General features: G+C 49.7%; 1 protein-coding gene across 5 annotated transcripts in view; it reads left to right on the top strand.

The window, feature by feature from the left end:
* Nucleotides 1-19,053, top strand: part of LOC140411094 (TOG array regulator of axonemal microtubules protein 2-like) — a 205,094-nt gene that overhangs the window by 143,346 nt on the left and 42,695 nt on the right. For 4 of the 5 annotated variants that reach the window (XM_072500120.1, XM_072500122.1, XM_072500121.1 and 1 more), the window contains 3 exons: nt 11,155-11,318; nt 13,144-13,300; nt 15,391-15,543. In XM_072500120.1, the coding sequence (XP_072356221.1) occupies nt 11,155-11,318; nt 13,144-13,300; nt 15,391-15,543 (474 nt within the window). The remainder of the gene's footprint in view (nt 1-11,154; nt 11,319-13,143; nt 13,301-15,390; nt 15,544-19,053) is intronic. The other variant, XM_072500123.1, reaches the window with a different exon arrangement.

The following is a 19,053-nucleotide window of genomic DNA, read 5'->3' as shown; positions in this document are numbered from 1 at the left end:
TACCAGCCCTGTCAATGTGGGGTCCACCTTGCACACTCCCCTATTCTCTATATAACAGGCGGGATTTACCAGCCCTGTCACTGTGGGGTCCACCTTGCACACTCCCCTATTCTCGATATAACAGGCGGGATTTAATTGCCCTGTCACTGTGGGGTCCACCTTGCACACTCCCCTATTCTCTATATAACAGGTGGGATTTACCAGCCCTGTCACTATGGGGTCCACCTTGCACACTCCCCTATTCTCTATATAACAGGCGGGATTTACCAGCCCTGTCACTGTGGGGTCCACCTTGCACACTCCCCTATTCTCGATATAACAGGCGGGATTTAATTGCCCTGTCACTGTGGGGTCCACCTTGCACACTCCCCTATTCTCTATATAACAGGCGGGATTTACCAGCCCTGTCACTGTGGGGTACACCTTGCACACTCCCCTATTCTCTATATAACAGGCGGGATTTAATTGCCTTGTCACTGTGGGGTCCACCTTGCACACTCCCCTATTCTCTATATAACTGGCGGGATTTAATTGCCCTGTCACTGTGGGATCCACCTTGCACACTCCCCTATTCTCTATATAACTGGCGGGATTTACCAGCCCTGTCACTGTGGGGTCCACCTTGCACACTCCCCTATTCTCTATGTAACCGGCGGGATTTACCAGCCCTGTCACTGTGGGGTACACCTTGCACACTCGCCTATTCTCTATATAACAGGAGGGATTTACCAGCCCTGTCACTGTGGGGTACACCTTGCACACTCCCCTATTCTCTATATAACAGGCGGGATTTACCAGCCCTGTCACTGTGGGGTACACCTTGCACACTCCCCTATTCTCTATATAACAGGCGGGATTTATCAGCCCTGTCACTGTGGGGTACACCTTGCACACTCCCCTATTCTCTATATAACTGGCGGGATTTAATTGCCCTGTCATTGTGGGGTCCACCTTGCACACTCCCCTATTCTCTATATAACTGGCGGGATTTACCAGCCCTGTCACTGTGGGGTCCACCTTGCACACTCCCCTATTCTCTATATAACCGGCGGGATTTACCAGCCCTGTCACTGTGGGGTACACCTTGCACACTCCCCTATTCTCTATATAACAGGCGGGATTTACCAGCCCTGTCACTGTGGGGTACACCTTGCACACTCCCCTATTCTCTATATAACAGGCAGGATTTACCAGCCCTCTCACTGTGGGGTGCACCTTGCACACTCCCCTATTCTCTGTATAACAGGCGGGATTTACCAGCCCTGTCACTGTGGGGTACACCTTGCACACTCCCCTATTCTCTATATAACAGGTGGGATTTAATTGCCCTGTCACTGTGGGGTCCACCTTGCACACTCCCCTATTCTCTATATAACAGGTGGGATTTAACTGCACTGTCACTGTGGGGTCCACCTTGCACACTCCCCTATTCTCTATATAACAGGCGGGATTTACCAGCCCTGTCACTGTGGGGTACACCTTGCACACTGCCCTATTCTCTATATAACAGGCGGGATTTAATTGCCCTGTCACTGTGGGGTCCACCTTGCACACTCCCCTATTCTCTATATAACAGGCGGGATTTACCAGCCCTGTCACTATGGGGTACACCTTGTACACTCCCCTATTCTCTATATAACAGGTGGGATTTACCAGCCCTGTCACTGTGGGGTACACCTTGCACACTCCCCTATTCTCTGTATAACAGGCGGAATTTACCAGCCGAGTCACTGTGGGGTACACCTTGCACACTCCACTATTCTCTATATCACAGGCGGGATTTAACAGCCCTGTCACTGTTGTGTCCACCTTGCACACTCCCCTATTCTCTATATAACAGGCGGGATTTACCAGCCCTGTCATTGTGGGGTACACCTTGCACACTCCCCTATTCTCTATATAACAGGCGGGATTTACCAGCCCTGTCACTGTGGGGTACACCTTGCACACTCCCCTATTCTCTATATAACAGGCGGGATTTACCAGCCCTGTCACTGTGGAGTACACCTTGCACACTCCCCTATTCTCTATATAACAGGCGGGATTTACCAGCCCTGTCACTGTGGGGTCCACCTTGCACACTCCCCTATTCTCTATATAACAGGCGGGATTTACCAGCTGTGTCACTGTGGGGTCCACCTTGCACACTCCCCTATTCTCTATATAACAGGCGGGATTTACCAGCCCTGTCAATGTGGGGTCCACCTTGCACACTCCCCTATTCTCTATATAACAGGCGGGATTTACCAGCCCTGTCACTGTGGGGTACACCTTGCACACTCCCCTATTCTCTATATAACAGGTACGATTTACCAGCCCTGTCACTGTGGGGTCCACCTTGCACACTCCCCTGTTCTCTATATAACAGGCGGGATTTACCAGCCCTGTCACTGTGGGGTCCACCTTGCACACTCCCCTATTCTCTCTAACAAGCGGGCTTTAATTGCCCTGTCACTGTGGGGTCCACCTTGCACACTCCCCTATTCTCTATATAACAAGCGGGATTTAATTGCCCTGTCACTGTGGGGTCCACCTTGCACACTCCCCTATTCTCTATATAACAAGCGGGATTTAATTGCCCTGTCACTGTGGGGTACACCTTGCACACTCCCCTATTCTCTATATAACAGGTGGGATTTACCAGCCCTGTCATTGTGGGGTACACCTTGCACACTCCCCTATTCTCTATATAACAGGAGGGATTTACCAGCCATGTGACTGTGGGGTCCACCTTGCACACTCCCCTATTCTCTATATAACAGGCAGGATTTACCAGCCCTGTCACTGTGGGGTCCACCTTGCACACTCCCCTATTCTCTATATAACAGGCGGGATTTACCAGCTGTGTCACTGTGGGGTCCACCTTGCACACTCCCCTATTCTCTATATAACAGGCGGGATTTACCAGCCCTGTCACTGTGGGGTCCACCTTGCACACTCCCCTATTCTCTATATAACAGGTGGGATTTACCAGCCCTGTCACTGTGGGGTCCACCTTGCACATTCCCCTATTCTCTATATAACAGGCGGGATTTACCAGCCCTGTCAATGTGGGGTCCACCTTGCACACTCCCCTATTCTCTATATAACAGGCGGGATTTACCAGCCCTGTCACTGTGGGGTACACCTTGCACACTCCCCTATTCTCTATATAACAGGCGGGATTTACCAGCCCTGTCACTGTGGGGTCCACCTTGCACACTCCCCTATTCTCTATATAACAGCCGGGATTTACCAGCCCTGTCACTGTGGGGTCCACCTTGCACACTCCCCTATTCTCTCTAACAAGCGGGATTTAATTGCCCTGTCACTGTGGGGTCCACCTTGCACACTCCCCTATTCTCTATATAACAAGCGGGATTTAATTGCCCTGTCACTGTGGGGTACACCTTGCACACTCCCCTATTCTCTATATAACAGGTTGGATTTACAAGCCCTGTGACTGTGGGGTCCACCTTGCACACTCCCCTATTCTCTATATAACAAGCAGGATTTACCAGCCCTGTCACTGTGGGGTCCACCTTGCACACTCCCCTATTCTCTATATAACAGGCGGGATTTAATTGCCCTGTCATTGTGGGGTACACCTTGCACACTCCTCTATTCTCTTTTTAACAGGTGGGATTTACCAGCCCTGTGACTGTGGGGTCCACTTTGCACACTCCCCTATTCTCTATATAAGAGGCGGGATTTACCAGCCCTGTCACTGTGGGGTCCACCTTGCACACTCCCCTATTCTCTATATAACAGGTGGGATTTACCAGCCCTGTCACTGTGGGGTCCACCTTGCACACTCCCCTATTATCTATATAACAGGCGGGATTTACCAGCCCTGTCACTGTGGGGTACACCTTGCACACTGCCCTATTCTCTATATAACAGGTGGGATTTAATTGCCCTGTCACTGTGGGGTCCACCTTGCACACTCCCCTATTCTCTATATAACAGGTGGGATTTACCAGCCCTGTCATTGTGGGGTACACCTTGCACACTCCCCTATTCTCTATATAACAGGTGGGATTTACCAGCCCTGTGACTGTGGGGTCCACCTTGCACACTCCCCTATTCTCTATACAACAGGCGGGATTTACCAGCCCTGTCACTGTGGGGTCCACCTTGCACACTCCCCTATTCTCTCTAACAAGCGGGATTTAATTGCCCTGTCACTGTGGGGTCCACCTTGCACACTCCCCTATTCTCTATATAACAAGCGGGATTTAATTGCCCTGTCACTGTGGGGTCCACCTTGCACACTCCCCTATTCTCTATATAACAAGCGGGATTTAATTGCGCTGTCACTGTGGGGTACACCTTGCACACTCCCCTATTCTCTATATAACAGGTGGGATTAACCAGCCCTCTCATTGTGGGGTCCGCCTTGCACACTCCCCTATTCTCTATATAACAGGCGGGATTTACCAGCCCTGTCACTGTGGGGTCCACCTTGCACACTCCCCTATTCTCTATATAACAGGCAGGATTTACCAGCCCTGTCACTGTGGGGTCCACCTTGCACACTCCCCTATTCTCTATATAACAGGCGGGATTTACCAGCTGTGTCACTGTGGGGTCCACCTTGCATACTCCCCTATTCTCTATATAACAGGCGGGATTTACCAGCCCTGTCACTGTGGGGTCCACCTTGCACACTCCCCTATTCTCTATATAACAGGTGGGATTTACCAGCCCTGTCACTGTGGGGTCCACCTTGCACACTCCCCTATTCTCTATATAACAGGCGGGATTTACCAGCCCTGTCAATGTGGGGTCCACCTTGCACACTCCCCTATTCTCTATTTAACAGGCGGGATTTACCAGCCCTGTCACTGTGGGGTCCACCTTGCACACTCCCCTATTCTCTATATAACAGGCGGGATTTACCAGCTCTGTCACAGTGGGGTACACCTTGCACACTCCCCTATTCTCTATATAACAGGCGGGATTTACCAGCCCTGTCACTGTGGGGTCCACCTTGCACACTCCCCTATTCTCTATATAACAGCCGGGATTTACCAGCCCTGTCACTGTGGGGTCCACCTTGCACACTCCCCTATTCTCTATATAACAGGCGGGATTTACCAGCCCTGTCAATGTGGGGTCCACCTTGCACACTCCCCTATTCTCTATATAACAGGCGGGATTTACCAGCCCTGTCACTGTGGGGTCCACCTTGCACACTCCCCTATTCTCTATATAACAGGCGGGATTTACCAGCCCTGTCACTGTGGGGTCCACCTTGCACACTCCCCTATTCTCTATATAACAGCCGGGATTTACTAGCCCTGTCACTGTGGGGTCCACCTTGCACACTCCCCTATTCTCTATATAACAGGCGGGATTTACCAGCCCTGTCACTGTGGGGTCCACCTTGCACACTCCCCTATTCTCTCTAACAAGCGGGATTTAATTGCCCTGTCACTGTGGGGTCCACCTTGCACACTCCCCTATTCTCTATATAACAAGCGGGATTTAATTGCCCTGTCACTGTGGGGTACACCTTCCACACTCCCCTATTCTCTATATAACAGGTGGGATTTACCAGCCCTGTCATTGTGGGGTACACCTTGCACACTCTCCTATTCTCTATATAACAGGTGGGATTTACCAGCCCTGTGACTGTGGGGTCCACCTTGCACACTCCCCTATTCTCTATATAACAGGCAGGATTTACCAGCCCTGTCACTGTGGGGTACACCTTGCACACTCCCCTATTCTCTATATAAGAGGCGGGATTTACCAGCCCTGTCACTGTGGGGTACACCTTGCACACTCCCCTATTCTGTATATAACAGGCGGGATTTAATTGCCCTGTCACTGTGGGGTCCACCTTGCACACTCCCCTATTCTCTATATAACAGGTGGGATTTAATTGCCCTGTCACTGTGGGGTCCACCTTGCACACTCCCCTATTCTCTATATAACAGGCGGGATTTAATTGCCCTGTCACTGTGGGGTCCACCTTGCACACTCCCCTATTCTCTATATAACAGGCGGGATTTACCAGCCCTGTCACTATGGGGTACACCTTGCACACTCCCCTATTCTCTATATAACAGGTGGGATTTACCAGCCCTGTCACTGTGGGGTCCACCTTGCACACTCCCCTATTCTCTATATCACAGGCGGGATTTACCAGCCCTGTCACTGTGGGGTCCACCTTGCACACTCCCCTATTCTCTATATAACAGGCGGGATTTACCAGCCCTGTCACTGTGGGGTACACCTTGCACACTCCCCTATTCTCTATATAACAGGCGGGATTTACCAGCCCTGTTACTGTGGGGTCCACCTTGCACACTCCCCTATTCTCTATATAACAGGCGGGATTTACCAGCCCTGTCACTGTGGGGTCCACCTTGCACACTCCCCTATTCTCTATATAACAGGCGGGATTTACCAGCCCTGTCACTGTGGGGTACACCTTGCACACTCCCCTATTCTCTATATAACAGGCAGGATTTACCAGCCCTGTTACTGTGGGGTCCACCTTGCACACTCCCCTATTCTCTATATAACAGGCGGGATTTACCAGCCCTGTCACTGTGGGGTCCACCTTGCACACTCCCCTATTCTCTATATAACAGGCGGGATTTACCAGCCCTGTCACTGTGGGGTACACCTTGCACACTCCCCTATTCTCTATATAACAGGCGGGATTTACCAGCCCTGTTACTGTGGGGTCCACCTTGCACACTCCCCTATTCTCTATATAACAGGCGGGATTTACCAGCCCTGTCACTGTGGGGTCCACCTTGCACACTCCCCTATTCTCTCTAACAAGCGGGATTTAATTGCCCTGTCACTGGGGGTCCACCTTGCACACTCCCCTATTCTCTATATAAGAAGCGGGATTTAATTGCCCTGTCATTGTGGGGTACACCTTACACACTCCCCTGTTCTCTATATAACAGGTGGGATTTACCAGCCGTGTCATTGTGGGGTACACCTTACACACTCCCCTGTTCTCTATATAACAGGTGGGATTTACCAGCCCTGTGACTGTGGGGTCCACCTTGCACACTCCCCTATTCTCTATATAACAGGCAGGATTTACCAGCCCTGTCACTGTGGGGTCCACCTTGCACACTCCCCTATTCTCTATATAACAGGCGGGATTTACCAGCTGTGTCACTGTGGGGTCCACCTTGCACACTCCCCTATTCGCTATATAACAGGCGGGATTTACCAGCCCTGTCACTGTGGGGTCCACCTTGCACACTCCCCTATTCTCTATATAACAGGTGGGATTTACCAGCCCTGTCACTGTGGGGCCCACCTTGCACACTCCCCTATTCTCTATATAACAGGCGGGATTTACCAGCCCTGTCAATGTGGGGTCCACCTTGCACACTCCCCTATTCTCTATATAACAGGCGGGATTTACCAGCCCTGTCACTGTGGGGTACACCTTGCACACTCCCCTATTCTCTATATAACAGGCGGGATTTACCAGCCCTGTCACTGTGGGGTCCACCTTGCACACTCCCCTATTCTCTATATAACAGCCGGGATTTACCAGCCCTGTCACTGTGGGGTCCACCTTGCACACTCCCCTATCCTCTATATAACAGGCGGGATTTACCAGCCCTGTCACTGTGGGGTCCACCTTGCACAGTCCCCTATTCTCTCTAACAAGCGGGATTTAATTGCCCTGTCACTGTGGGGTCCACCTTGCACACTCCCCTATTCTCTAAAGAACAAGCGGGATTTAATTGCCCTGTCACTGTGGGGTCCACCTTGCACACTCCCCTATTCTCTATATAAGAGGCGGGATTTACCAGCCCTGTCACTGTGGAGTCCACCTTGCACACTCCCCTATTCTCTATATAACAGGCGGGATTTACCAGCCCTGTCACTGTGGGGTACACCTTGCACACTCCCCTATTCTCTATATAACAGGCGGGATTTAATTGCCCTGTCACTGTGGGGTCCACCTTGCACACTCCCCTATTCTCTATATAACAGGCGGGATTTAATTGCCCTGTCACTGTGGGGTCCACCTTGCACACTCCCCTATTCTCTATATAACAGGTGGGATTTACCAGCCCTGTCACTGTGGGGCACACCTTGCACACTCCCCTATTCTCTATATAACAGGCGGGATTTACCAGCCCTGTCACTGTGGGGTCCACCTTGCACACTCCCCTATTCTCTATATAACAAGCGGGATTTAATTGCCCTGTCACTGTGGGGTCCACCTTGCACACTCCCCTATTCTCTATATAACAGGTGGGATTTACCAGCCCTGTCACTGTGGAGTACACCTTGCACACTCCCCTATTCTCTATATAACAGGCGGGATTTACAAGCCCTGTCACTGTGGGGTCCACCTTGCACACTCCCCTATTCTCTATATAACAGGTGGGATTTACCAGCCCTGTGACTGTGGGGTCCACCTTGCACACTCCCCTATTCTCTATATAACAGGCAGGATTTACCAGCCCTGTCACTGTGGGGTCCACCTTGCACACTCCCCTATTCTCAATATAACAGGCGGGATTTACCAGCTGTGTCACTGTGTGGTCCACCTTGCACACTCGCCTATTCGCTATATAACAGGCGGGATTTACCAGCCCTGTCACTGTGGGGTCCACCTTGCACACTCCCCTATTCTCTATATAACAGGTGGGATTTACCAGCCCTGTCACTGTGGGGTCCACCTTGCACACTCCCCTATTCTCTATATAACAGGCGGGATTTACCAGCCCTGTCACTGTGGGGTACACCTTGCACACTCCCCTATTCTCTATATAACAGGCAGGATTTACCAGCCCTGTCAATGTGGGGTCCACCTTGCACACTCCCCTATTCTCTATATAACAGGCAGGATTTACCAGCCCTGTCACTGTGGGGTCCACCTTGCACACTCCCCTATTCTCTATATAACAGGCGGGATTTACCAGCCCTGTCACTGTGGGGTACACCTTGCACACTCCCCTATTCTCTATATAACAGGCGGGATTTACCAGCCCTGTCACTGTGGGGTCCACCTTGCACACTCCCCTATTCTCTATATAACAGCCGGGATTTACCAGCCCTGTCACTGTGGGGTCCACCTTGCACACTCCCCTATTCTCTATATAACAGGCGGGATTTACCAGCCCTGTCACTGTGGGGTCCATCTTGCACACTCCCCTATTCTCTCTAACAAGCGGGATTTAATTGCCCTGTCACTGTGGGGTCCACCTTGCACACTCCCCTATTCTCTATATAACAAGCGGGATTTAATTGCCCTGTCACTGTGGGGTCCACCTTGCACACTCCCCTATTCTCTATATAAGAGGCGGGATTTACCAGCCCTGTCACTGTGGGGTCCACCTTGCACACTCCCCTATTCTCTATATAACAGGTGGGATTTACCAGCCCTGTCACTGTGGAGTCCACCTTGCACACTCCCCTATTCTCAATATAACAGGCAGGATTTACCAGCCCTGTCACTGTGGGGTACACCTTGCACACTCCCCTATTCTCTATATAACAGGCGAATTTAATTGCCCTGTCACTGTGGGGTCCACCTTGCACACTCCCCTATTCTCTATTTAACAGGTGGGATTTACCAGCCCTGTCACTGTGGGGCACACCTTGCACACTCCCCTATTCTCTATATAACAGGCGGGATTTACCAGCCCTGTCACTGTGGGGTCCACCTTGCACACTCCCCTATTCTCTATATAACAGGCGGGATTTACCAGCCCTGTCATTGTGGGGTCCACCTTGCACACGCCCCTATTCTCTATATAACAGGCGGGATTTACCAGCCCTGTCACTGTGGGGTCCACCTTGCACACTCCCCTATTCTCTATATAACAGGCGGGATTTACCAGCCCTGTCACTGTGGGGCCCACCTTGCACACGCCCCTATTCTCTATATAACAGGTGGGATTTACCAGCTCTGCCATTGCGGGCACCACCACAGTGGACAGAGCGAGCCAGCCTCACGTCCATCGACTTAGGCAGGACCAGAATTCCTGCTGCCAGGCGTGACTGGAAAATTCTGACCAGTGTTGCTATTTATGAAGTCCTGGTTCCCAAATACTTTTCAAACCACTCCCTCAATATGTCCTGCCATCAAAGATTAATGCACAGGTGCAGGCACCCCCAGGTCTCCCTGTCCTTGCACACGCTTTAGAATTGGATCATTAAATCTATATTGCCTCTTCCTATGCCTTCTGTCAAAATGCATCACCTCACACTTGTCTGTATTGAATACACGATGAACGGTAGGACACTAGTACTCTGTATTAGAGGACCAGAGTGACCTTGGGTGCATGTCCATAGATCCCTGAAGGCAGCAGGACAGGTAGGTAAGATGGTTAAGAAGGCAAATAGGATACTTAACTTTATTAGCCGAGGCATAGAATATGAAATGAAAATCGCTTATTGTCACGAGTAGGCTTCAATGAAGTTACTGTGAAAAGCCCCTAGTCGCCACATTCCGGCGCCTGTTCGGGGAGCCTTGTACGGGAATTGATCCGTGCTGCTGGCCTGCCTTGGTTTGCTTTAAAAGCCAGCGATTTAGCCCAGTGAGCTAAACCAGCCCTGAATATAAACCAGCCCAGAATATCAGAGCAGTGAGGTTATGATGGAGTTGTATATAACACTCGTTAGGCCACAGCTAGAGTACTGTGTGCAGTTCTCGTCGCCACACTAAAGGAAGGATGTGATTGCACCAGAAAGGTTGCAGAGGAGATTCACCAGGATATTGCCTGAGCTGGAGCGTTTCAGTTATGAAATGAGTCTGGTTAGGTTGGAGTTGTTCTTCTGAGGGCAGAGAAGACTGAGGGGGGACCTGATTGAGGTGTACAAAATTATGAGGAACGAGGAGTAGATCGGAATAAACGTTTCCCCTTGGTAGAGACGTCAATAATCACAGGGGCAGGAGATTTAGAGGGGATTTGAGGAAAAATCTTTTAACTCAGAGGGTGGTGGGAATCTGGGACTCACTGTCGGAAAGGATGGTGGAGGCGGGAACACTCCCAACATTTAAGAAGATTTTAGATGTGCTCTTTAAATTCCATAGCAAACAAGTGCTGTAAAATGGGATTAGAGTAGATATGTTCTTGATGGCCAGTGCGGACACAATAGGCCGATGGGCCCCTTTCTGTGTTGTAAAACTCTATATGGCTCGATGAATTGAACCTACAATCACTCCAGCAGAGCACTGTACAGTCCAGAGCACGCCATCTGAGAAGGACAAAGGTGAAGGGTCACTGCTGAGCAGAACTATGGTTATCTCATTCAGACTGAGTACAAAGACTGATCCAGATGTGAGCAGACAGGAGTCAGTGGAGGATGAGGAAACAGAGAATGAAGAGAGGGTGAGTATTGGTGGTGGGATTGTTACTTAGACTGTTACAGCACCACAGGAGACCGATCAGCTCACTGTGTCTATGTCAGCTCTTTAACTGACCGGCTCCAATTAGTTTGTCTCCTGCGCTCTTTCCCCCAGAGCCCTGCCATCTTCTCCTTTTCAAGTATTTATCCAATTCACAAGTTACTATCAATCTGCTTCCTCCAACCTTTCAGGCAATACATTCCAGATCAGATAAACGGGAACATTAACCATGGAAAATGAAAAGGGATAGGAGAGGAAAGGGATCTGCTGATACAAGTCAACAAATCATTAATAGCAGCGTCGCAGGTTGGCAAAGCAATTAAAAATGCTAAGGGAGCAGGGGAATTTATTTCTAGGGTATCGAATTCTAAAACAGTGATCCAGTTCTTCTGATAGATCAGTGGAAGGTTTTGGTCGGTTATGGAAAAGGACAAGGGGCCATCAAGAGTAAAGGATTTTAAGTGGGGGAGGGTGAAAATGGATTTGACCCAGGTAAATCAAGATAGGCAGGCAGAACTGTAATGTATCAACAGATTGTCTTTAAATTGGAGATGTTTCAGGTATAGTCGAGGGACCGTCCTATGAAGGGGAAAGGTGGGGCATAATAAGACAGATCTCCCCAGATGACGACGGAGATAGAATATAGGGTGAAGCAGTAAAAGAAGGCGTATGACAGATGTCAGGTTGATAATACGAGTGAGAACCAGGCTGAATATAAAAGGTTCGGAGCAGAAGTGGAAAAACAGCAAGAGAACCAAAGAGGGAGCAGGAGCAGAGTCTGGCAGCTAAAGGATTGGGAATCACTTCTGGGAGCTCAAATCAGGTACAATTCAGCTCTGGCGGAAGAACAGTCTTCCAAACGGAGATCTGGAAGGCAAGATTGTTACTCATAAATCCGATAGGGAACCAAGAAGAATTGCCTTTACTTAGAGAGGGGTTAGAATGCGGAACTCACTACCACAGAAAGTAGCTGAGACAAATAATGAGGAAGTTTTCAGAAGCAAAATAGACAAGTACAGAAAGCAGAGAGGGAGAAGGGAATAGAAAGACATGCTGGGGGACCTGACACGAGACAGTTGGAATTAGAAGTGACCCATGTGGAGTGTAAACATCAGCACAGGCTTTTTGGACATCTATGCCACATATTCTATGTCATTCTATGCAGTGACTGATAGCACATGCCTGAGAACATCAGCCCCTGCAAATTCTTCTCCAAGCCACACACCATCCTGACTTGGAAATATATCGCTGTTCCTTCATTGTCTTGGAACTGCCTCCCTAACAGCATGGTGGGTGTTCCTACACCGAATGGGTTGCCGCGGTTCAAGAAGGCAGCTCACCACCACCTTCTCGAACAATTAGGGATGGGCAATAAATGTTCTAGCCAGTGACACTCACGTCCCATGAAAGAATAAAGAAAATCAAAGATTAACCTGACACTTGGAGACCGATGTCTCCAGTATTCTAACCTAAATTGGATTTTGAACATTGATAAGAATTTTAGTCTATGCTGCCAGCGTATTCCATCACAGCTTTACTCTGAATTAAAATATTCTTCCTGAGACCTGGTCTAAATGTGCTGCATTTGCCCTGGATATTAAGGTGCACACAGGAATAAGTAATTGAACTGTCACTGCCAGTCGCTCCATTGGTCACTTTATCCGTGATGTAACTCAGCTGTCATTTCCTAACTTTGTCTGGAGTGCGTAGAAACTCCTGTTTATGTGCAGGAATTGAAATTCTAAGTCTAAGTAATTCACCGCTAAATCTTTTATTCTCTTACCCCCCCCCCCCTCAAATTGCCACAGTTGTGCCACATGACAATCTCAAAGTCAGCACAGGAGAAGATGCGTCAGAAACGGAGAGAGGAGATGGAACAGCGACAGCAGCAAAAAGCGAGAGAGCTGACCCAGCAGCTAAGAGACCGACTGCAGGAGATTGACCCTCGTAGTAACTCTCTCCCTGGTAACCAGGCAGAAGTCATTGGGGAGATTGGGGGAGGTGGAGGAGGGGGGGTGGTACGGTGTGCATGGAGGGAGAGCGATTGGGGGAGGAAATGGAGATGAAGGAACGATTTGGGGCTTCAAAGGGAGGGGGCATTTTGAGAGGGAGATTGGGGATTGGGAATTTGAACAATATGTCATAAATCAAAATCGAAACTGAAATCTAAACTCATCTCATCTGAACAACATGCCTGCTGACATTCTCCACCATGTGTGGAATTAATTTTATTATGTGCACCAATATCATGATAAAGTGCAGATGTGCGCCATCTGTAGGAATGGTGTGGCATGGTGGCACAGTGGATAGCACTGCTGCCTCACAGCACCAGGGTCCCGGGTTCAATTCCGTCCTTGGGTCACTGTCCGTGTGGAGTTTGCACATTCTTCCCCGTGTCTACGTGGGTTTCCAAAGATATGCAAGCTAGGTGGATTGGCCTTGCTAAATTGCCCCTTAGTATCCAAAAGGTTAGGTGCGATTACAGGGATAGGGTCAGGGTGTGGGCCTAGGCAGGGTTGGTGCAGACTCGATGGGCCAAATGGCCTCCTTCTGCACTGCAGTGATTCTATGATTCTATTCTATTCTATACATAGGCTGGAATTCTCCGACCTTTGGGATTCTCTTTTCCCGCTGTCAGCGCATACCCGCCATGGGTTTCCCAGCGGCATGGGCTGGCTTCAATGGGAAATCCCATTGACTAGCCGCGGGAAGAGAGAATCGAGCCACCAGCGAATGGCTTGCCGCTGAGAAACACGCGGCTAGGGGACCGGTGAATCCCTTTAAAAAGTTACCATAGGAATGGAAGAAAATGAATGAATACCACCCTCAGCCATTTACACAGCAACATGTTCGTCTACAAATGACCCCATTTACTGAATTCAATTTTAAATTTACCAAATTAAAATTTTCGAACTCATGACCTCTTGGTTTTAAACTCATTACCATGACCATTGCAGCACCGTATCTGTGAGAGGCATGCAATGGTTTTACATTGCAACTTCTATTTTAGTTATCTGACTCAAGAAAACTTGAATTCGTAGCAATGGCTCAAGATACGGCAAAAGTCTTTTGATTCAATTTGACAGCCTCAAAACAGAAAGAGGCTTGCTTTTCAGATTGATAGATAATGTGAGAAGGACAGCTTTTATTTCTCCCAGCTTAATGAGTGTTTTCCTTAGCTAAAGCCACTATGAAGAGTGACTTGAAAGCTGAGCAATTTCTTCACATCGACAAACCTAATCAGGCAGAGGTAAATTGCGAGGTTAATTTGCAGCGATGTTGGAATGTGGAGTGGAGTGTATGGGTCAGAGAGGGACAAAATGTCCCTGTCAATTAAATGGATATTGCTGTAGCTCTGGTTTTTTGTACATTTCTATCTCCTTTCCCTCCACCACTGGTGGTCCTGCCTTCAGAAATGGAGGCCCTGAGCTGTGGAATTCCCTCTCTAAATCTCCCCGCCACTTTCAACTCCTTAAAGACGGACCTCAGATCGTACCTCGTTTGGTAATCTGCCCTAAAACCACTTTGGGTGGCTCAGTATCAATTTGGTCTGTTTTATATTCCTGTGAGGCATATATTGTTTTATGGTCTGCTGTGTACAAATGGTTATATAAATACAAGTTGATCCTCTGAAGAGTGGGAATGGGTAATTAACAGTCGACAATAAGGAAACGGTGGGCAAAGTGAACAGATACTTTTCTTCAGTATTCGGTATAGAAGATACAAAGACATTCTATTAAAAGGTGTAAAAGATGGATTCCAATTCCAAAGATAAGGAATTGTTGGATGTTGAGTCTGGAGAAGGGTGTGTAGATAGCCTGGGTTACATTGAGATCCAAAAAGACGAGGTGTTGGGCAGCTTGAAAAATATTAAGGTGGATAAGTCCCCAGGGCCTGATGGGATCTACCCCGGAATACTGAAGTACTGACTTCAGGGGCCAAATGGCCGACTTCTGTTCCTATTTCATATGTTTGCAAGTTGTTGTAATTGTGGTTAATATAACAGTGCATTGCAATTACCAGAACGCATCACATTCCTGTGTCTTTCTGCACAGTTCCAGAGTTGCTGAGCAGCAAGGTATTCAGCAAGGCCAGCCTCACCGCTAGCCTTAACAATGGCAGCTCACTGCGTAAACGAATCAATCGTCCCTCGCTGCCAAACATCCCAAATATTATGCAGACCTACAACATGCCTCGACATCTCTCAGGTAAGAAAATGGCCTAATTTGACCAGCAGTATCTGACCACAGCTGGATTTGTTCATAGTGCATCTATGGGTGGAGCTGGGGAAGGGGTGAGGGAACCTGAGTGGGAGGCAGTGGCGTAGTGGTATTGTAGTGGACTAGTCTTCCAGAGTCCCAGGGTAATTGTCTGGGGACCCAGGTTCAAATGAGGATGTGATAGATTAGGCTACAATTATTTATTTTATTTGATGGGGCAAAGCCAACATTTGTTGCCCATTCCTATTTGCCCTTGAGAAGGTGGCGGTGAGCTGCCTTCTTGAACCGCTGCAGTATATGTAGTAATTATACATACAGGGCTGTTGAGAAAAGGCATTCCAAGAACTTGACCAGAGATGTTGAAGGAAACGGCAATATATTCCAATTTGGAATGATGTGTGACTTGGAGCAGAACTTGCACATGGTGGTGTTTCCAATGTAGTAACCGTCCTTGCTCTTCTTGGAAGGTGGGGCACATCACTCATACATTGTAGGACCCACCCAGAATGAAAAACGTGGCTTTTTGGGCGGGATTCTCTGAAATTGGGGCTATGTCCCCACGCGGGCGGGAAAACCGGCGGCAACGACTCCGACGTCAACGGCTCCTCAAGGTGAAGAATTCTCACCTTCCTAGGGGGCTAGGTTGCCGTCTGAGTCATCCCCGCTGCTCTAGCTGGTGCCGAAGATCCGGCGAGAGTTCGCGCATGCGCAGAATGGCGGGCGTGATCTCGCACATGCGCGGACCGGCCGGCGTATTTCCGCGCATGCGCGGGGGTTCCTTTCTCCACATCGGCCCCTGGGCAATATGGCAGAGCCCTACAGGGGCCCAGTGTGGAGGAAAGAAGGCCCCCACGGAAACAGCCACCCGCAGGATCGGTCAGCCCCGATCGCGGGCCAGGTCACCGTGGGGGCCTCCTAGGATCCCCCCCTGCCACTCCCAGGACCGCCCCCTACACTTACCGGCCAGGTACTGCCGTGTGTGAGGTGAGTAATTCACGCCGGCGGGACTGGCCGAAACTGGATGGCCACTCGCCCATCGGGGCCCGGAGAATCGCCGGGGGGGCCACTGTCAATGGCCCCCGACCGGCGTGGCGGGAATCCCACTAGCCCCCGAAAAACAGCACCGGAGAATAAGCCAGCAGACATCGGGACGGCGGGACGGGATTCGCACCTCCCCCTGGGGATTCTCTGACCCGGTGAAGGGTCGGAGAATCCTGACCAATGTCTCTTACCTTGGTGTTCATACTGACAATCATCACGGCAAAGATTGGGCATGTTCTCACTGGAAAAGGGAAGGTTCATAGGTTTATGGTTTTGGGGATTTAAATAATATAAATCATGGCAAGATACCTCACTTCATCCCCATTCTCTGACCCCCCGCCGGGTCGGAGAATCGCCGGGGGCTGGCATGAATCCCGCCCCCGCCAGTTGCCGAATTCTCCACCACCGGAGATTCGGCGGGGGCGGGAATCGCGCCGCGCCGGTTGGCGGGGCCCCCCCCGCGATTCTCCGGTCCGGATGGGCCGAAGTCCTGCCGCTAAAATGCCTGTCCCGCCGGCGTAGATTAAACCACCTACCTTACCGGCGGGACAAGGCGGCGCGGGCGGGCTCCGGGGTCCTGGGGGGAGGCCCCACGGAGGCCTGGCGGGGTGATCTGGCCCCGGGGGGTGCCCCCACGGTGGCCTGGCCCGCGATCGGGGCCCACCGATCCGCGGGCGGGCCTGTGCCGTGGGGGCACTCTTTCCCTTCCGCCTTCGCCATGGTCTCCACCATGGCGGAGACGGAAGAGACTCCCTCCACTGCGCATGCGTGGGAATGCCTTGAGCGGCCGCTGACGCTCCCGCGCATGCGCCGCCCGGAGATGTCATTTCCGCGCCAGCTGGCGGGGCACCAAAGGCCTTTTCCGGCAGCTGGCGGGGCGGAAATTCGTCCGGCGCAGGCCTAGCCCCTTAAGGTTGGGCCTCGGCCCCCAAAGATGCGGAGCATTCTGCACCTTTGGGGTGGCGCGATGCCCGACTGATTTGCGCCGTTTTGGGTGCCAGTCGGCGGACATCGTGCCGTTTCCGGAGAATTTCGCCCCAGAAGACACAACATGCATTTGAAACATTGGAGGTTCAAAATCAACTAGTGGAAACATTTCAGTGAGTAATGGTCAATTTCTAGAACAGACTCTCTGGAGAGATGGCACAAGCAGTTCGTATTGATTTATTCAAATTAGATAGATTTAATTTCAGAAAATAATAATTTTGGATAAAGCGCATGAGGTATTTGACACAGAAAACCAGAGAGCAGTGGCAAATGATTTTTCTTTTCGATGTGGAGGTGTTGTGGTGATATGAGAACAACTATTTTCCTTGATAATATACAAATGACCTAGGCTTGGGTGTACTGCAACAGTTTCAAAATTTGCAGAGGGCACAAAACTTGGGAATATTGTGAAGTGAGGATGAAAGCGATAAATTTCAAGAGGTCATACACAGGTTGGTGCAATGTTCAGACATATGGCAGATAGAGTGTTGGGCGATACATTTTGGTTGGCTAAATGAGGAGGCACAAACAGAAAATAAAGGGTAAAATTCTTAGGGGGTTGGGGGCGATGGGCTCGGAACAGTGAAGCCTGGAGGTATATGTGCACAAATTGGCGCATGGCGGGCAAGGGCAGTGTGGTTGAAAGGGCACGCAAGCTCTTGGACTTTATTAATGGAGGCTCAGAGTGTCAAAGCAATGATGATCCCTTTAAAAAAACACTAGTCCAGCTCCAACCGGCGCAGTGTGTCAATTTCTGGGCACCATGCTTTAGGACGGATGCAAAGGCATTAGAGAGGCCGCAGGAAACATTTTACATAAATGTTTCTGGGAATGAGAGATTTCAGTTGACTGAACAGTTTGGAGAAGCTGGGATTGTTCTCTTTGTAGAAGAGAAAGTTGATAGGCGGTCTAATGAAATAGTTCAGAAAAACCATGAGGGATTGGGATAAAATACAGAGGAAGAATTCTCAGTGGGAAGGGTTGAGAACCAGGGGACACCAATTTAAGGTCATTGACCAAGAACTAAAGGCAGTGTGAGAATTGTTTTATGCAGTGAGTGGTTAGGATCTGGAATGTACGGTGTGGGGATGTGGTGTTTATCATATACAGACATGCAGATAATGAACACAGAGAACAGGACATGACCAATGAGCAGGCAGGACACTCAGGGGTGGTATCTCACTATAAAAGGCACTCGGCACTCACACTCCGCCTCTTTCCACTGATGAACATCTGCAGAGTGAGTCAGGGTGTATGTACAGTATCACACCTCCAGCATGTGGCTAAGAGTTAGTCTGGTTCAGTCAGACAGAGTAACCACACTTAGGTTAGCAGAGAGTCGATCTCATAGAGAACTGTGCTAACTGTGCTACTGGATTAATAAATCAGATTGAACTAACTTCAAGGTCAGGAGTATCTTTTGGTTAAAGCTGCATCCAGTTGCAGCCTGTGTTATCCCAGAGTACATAA

This window comes from Scyliorhinus torazame, chromosome 4 (genome assembly GCF_047496885.1).
Source record: "Scyliorhinus torazame isolate Kashiwa2021f chromosome 4, sScyTor2.1, whole genome shotgun sequence".
NCBI classification, from domain to species: Eukaryota; Metazoa; Chordata; class Chondrichthyes; order Carcharhiniformes; family Scyliorhinidae; genus Scyliorhinus; species Scyliorhinus torazame.
Note: the sequence above shows the minus strand (reverse complement) of the source record. Positions and strands in the feature narration are given on the sequence as shown.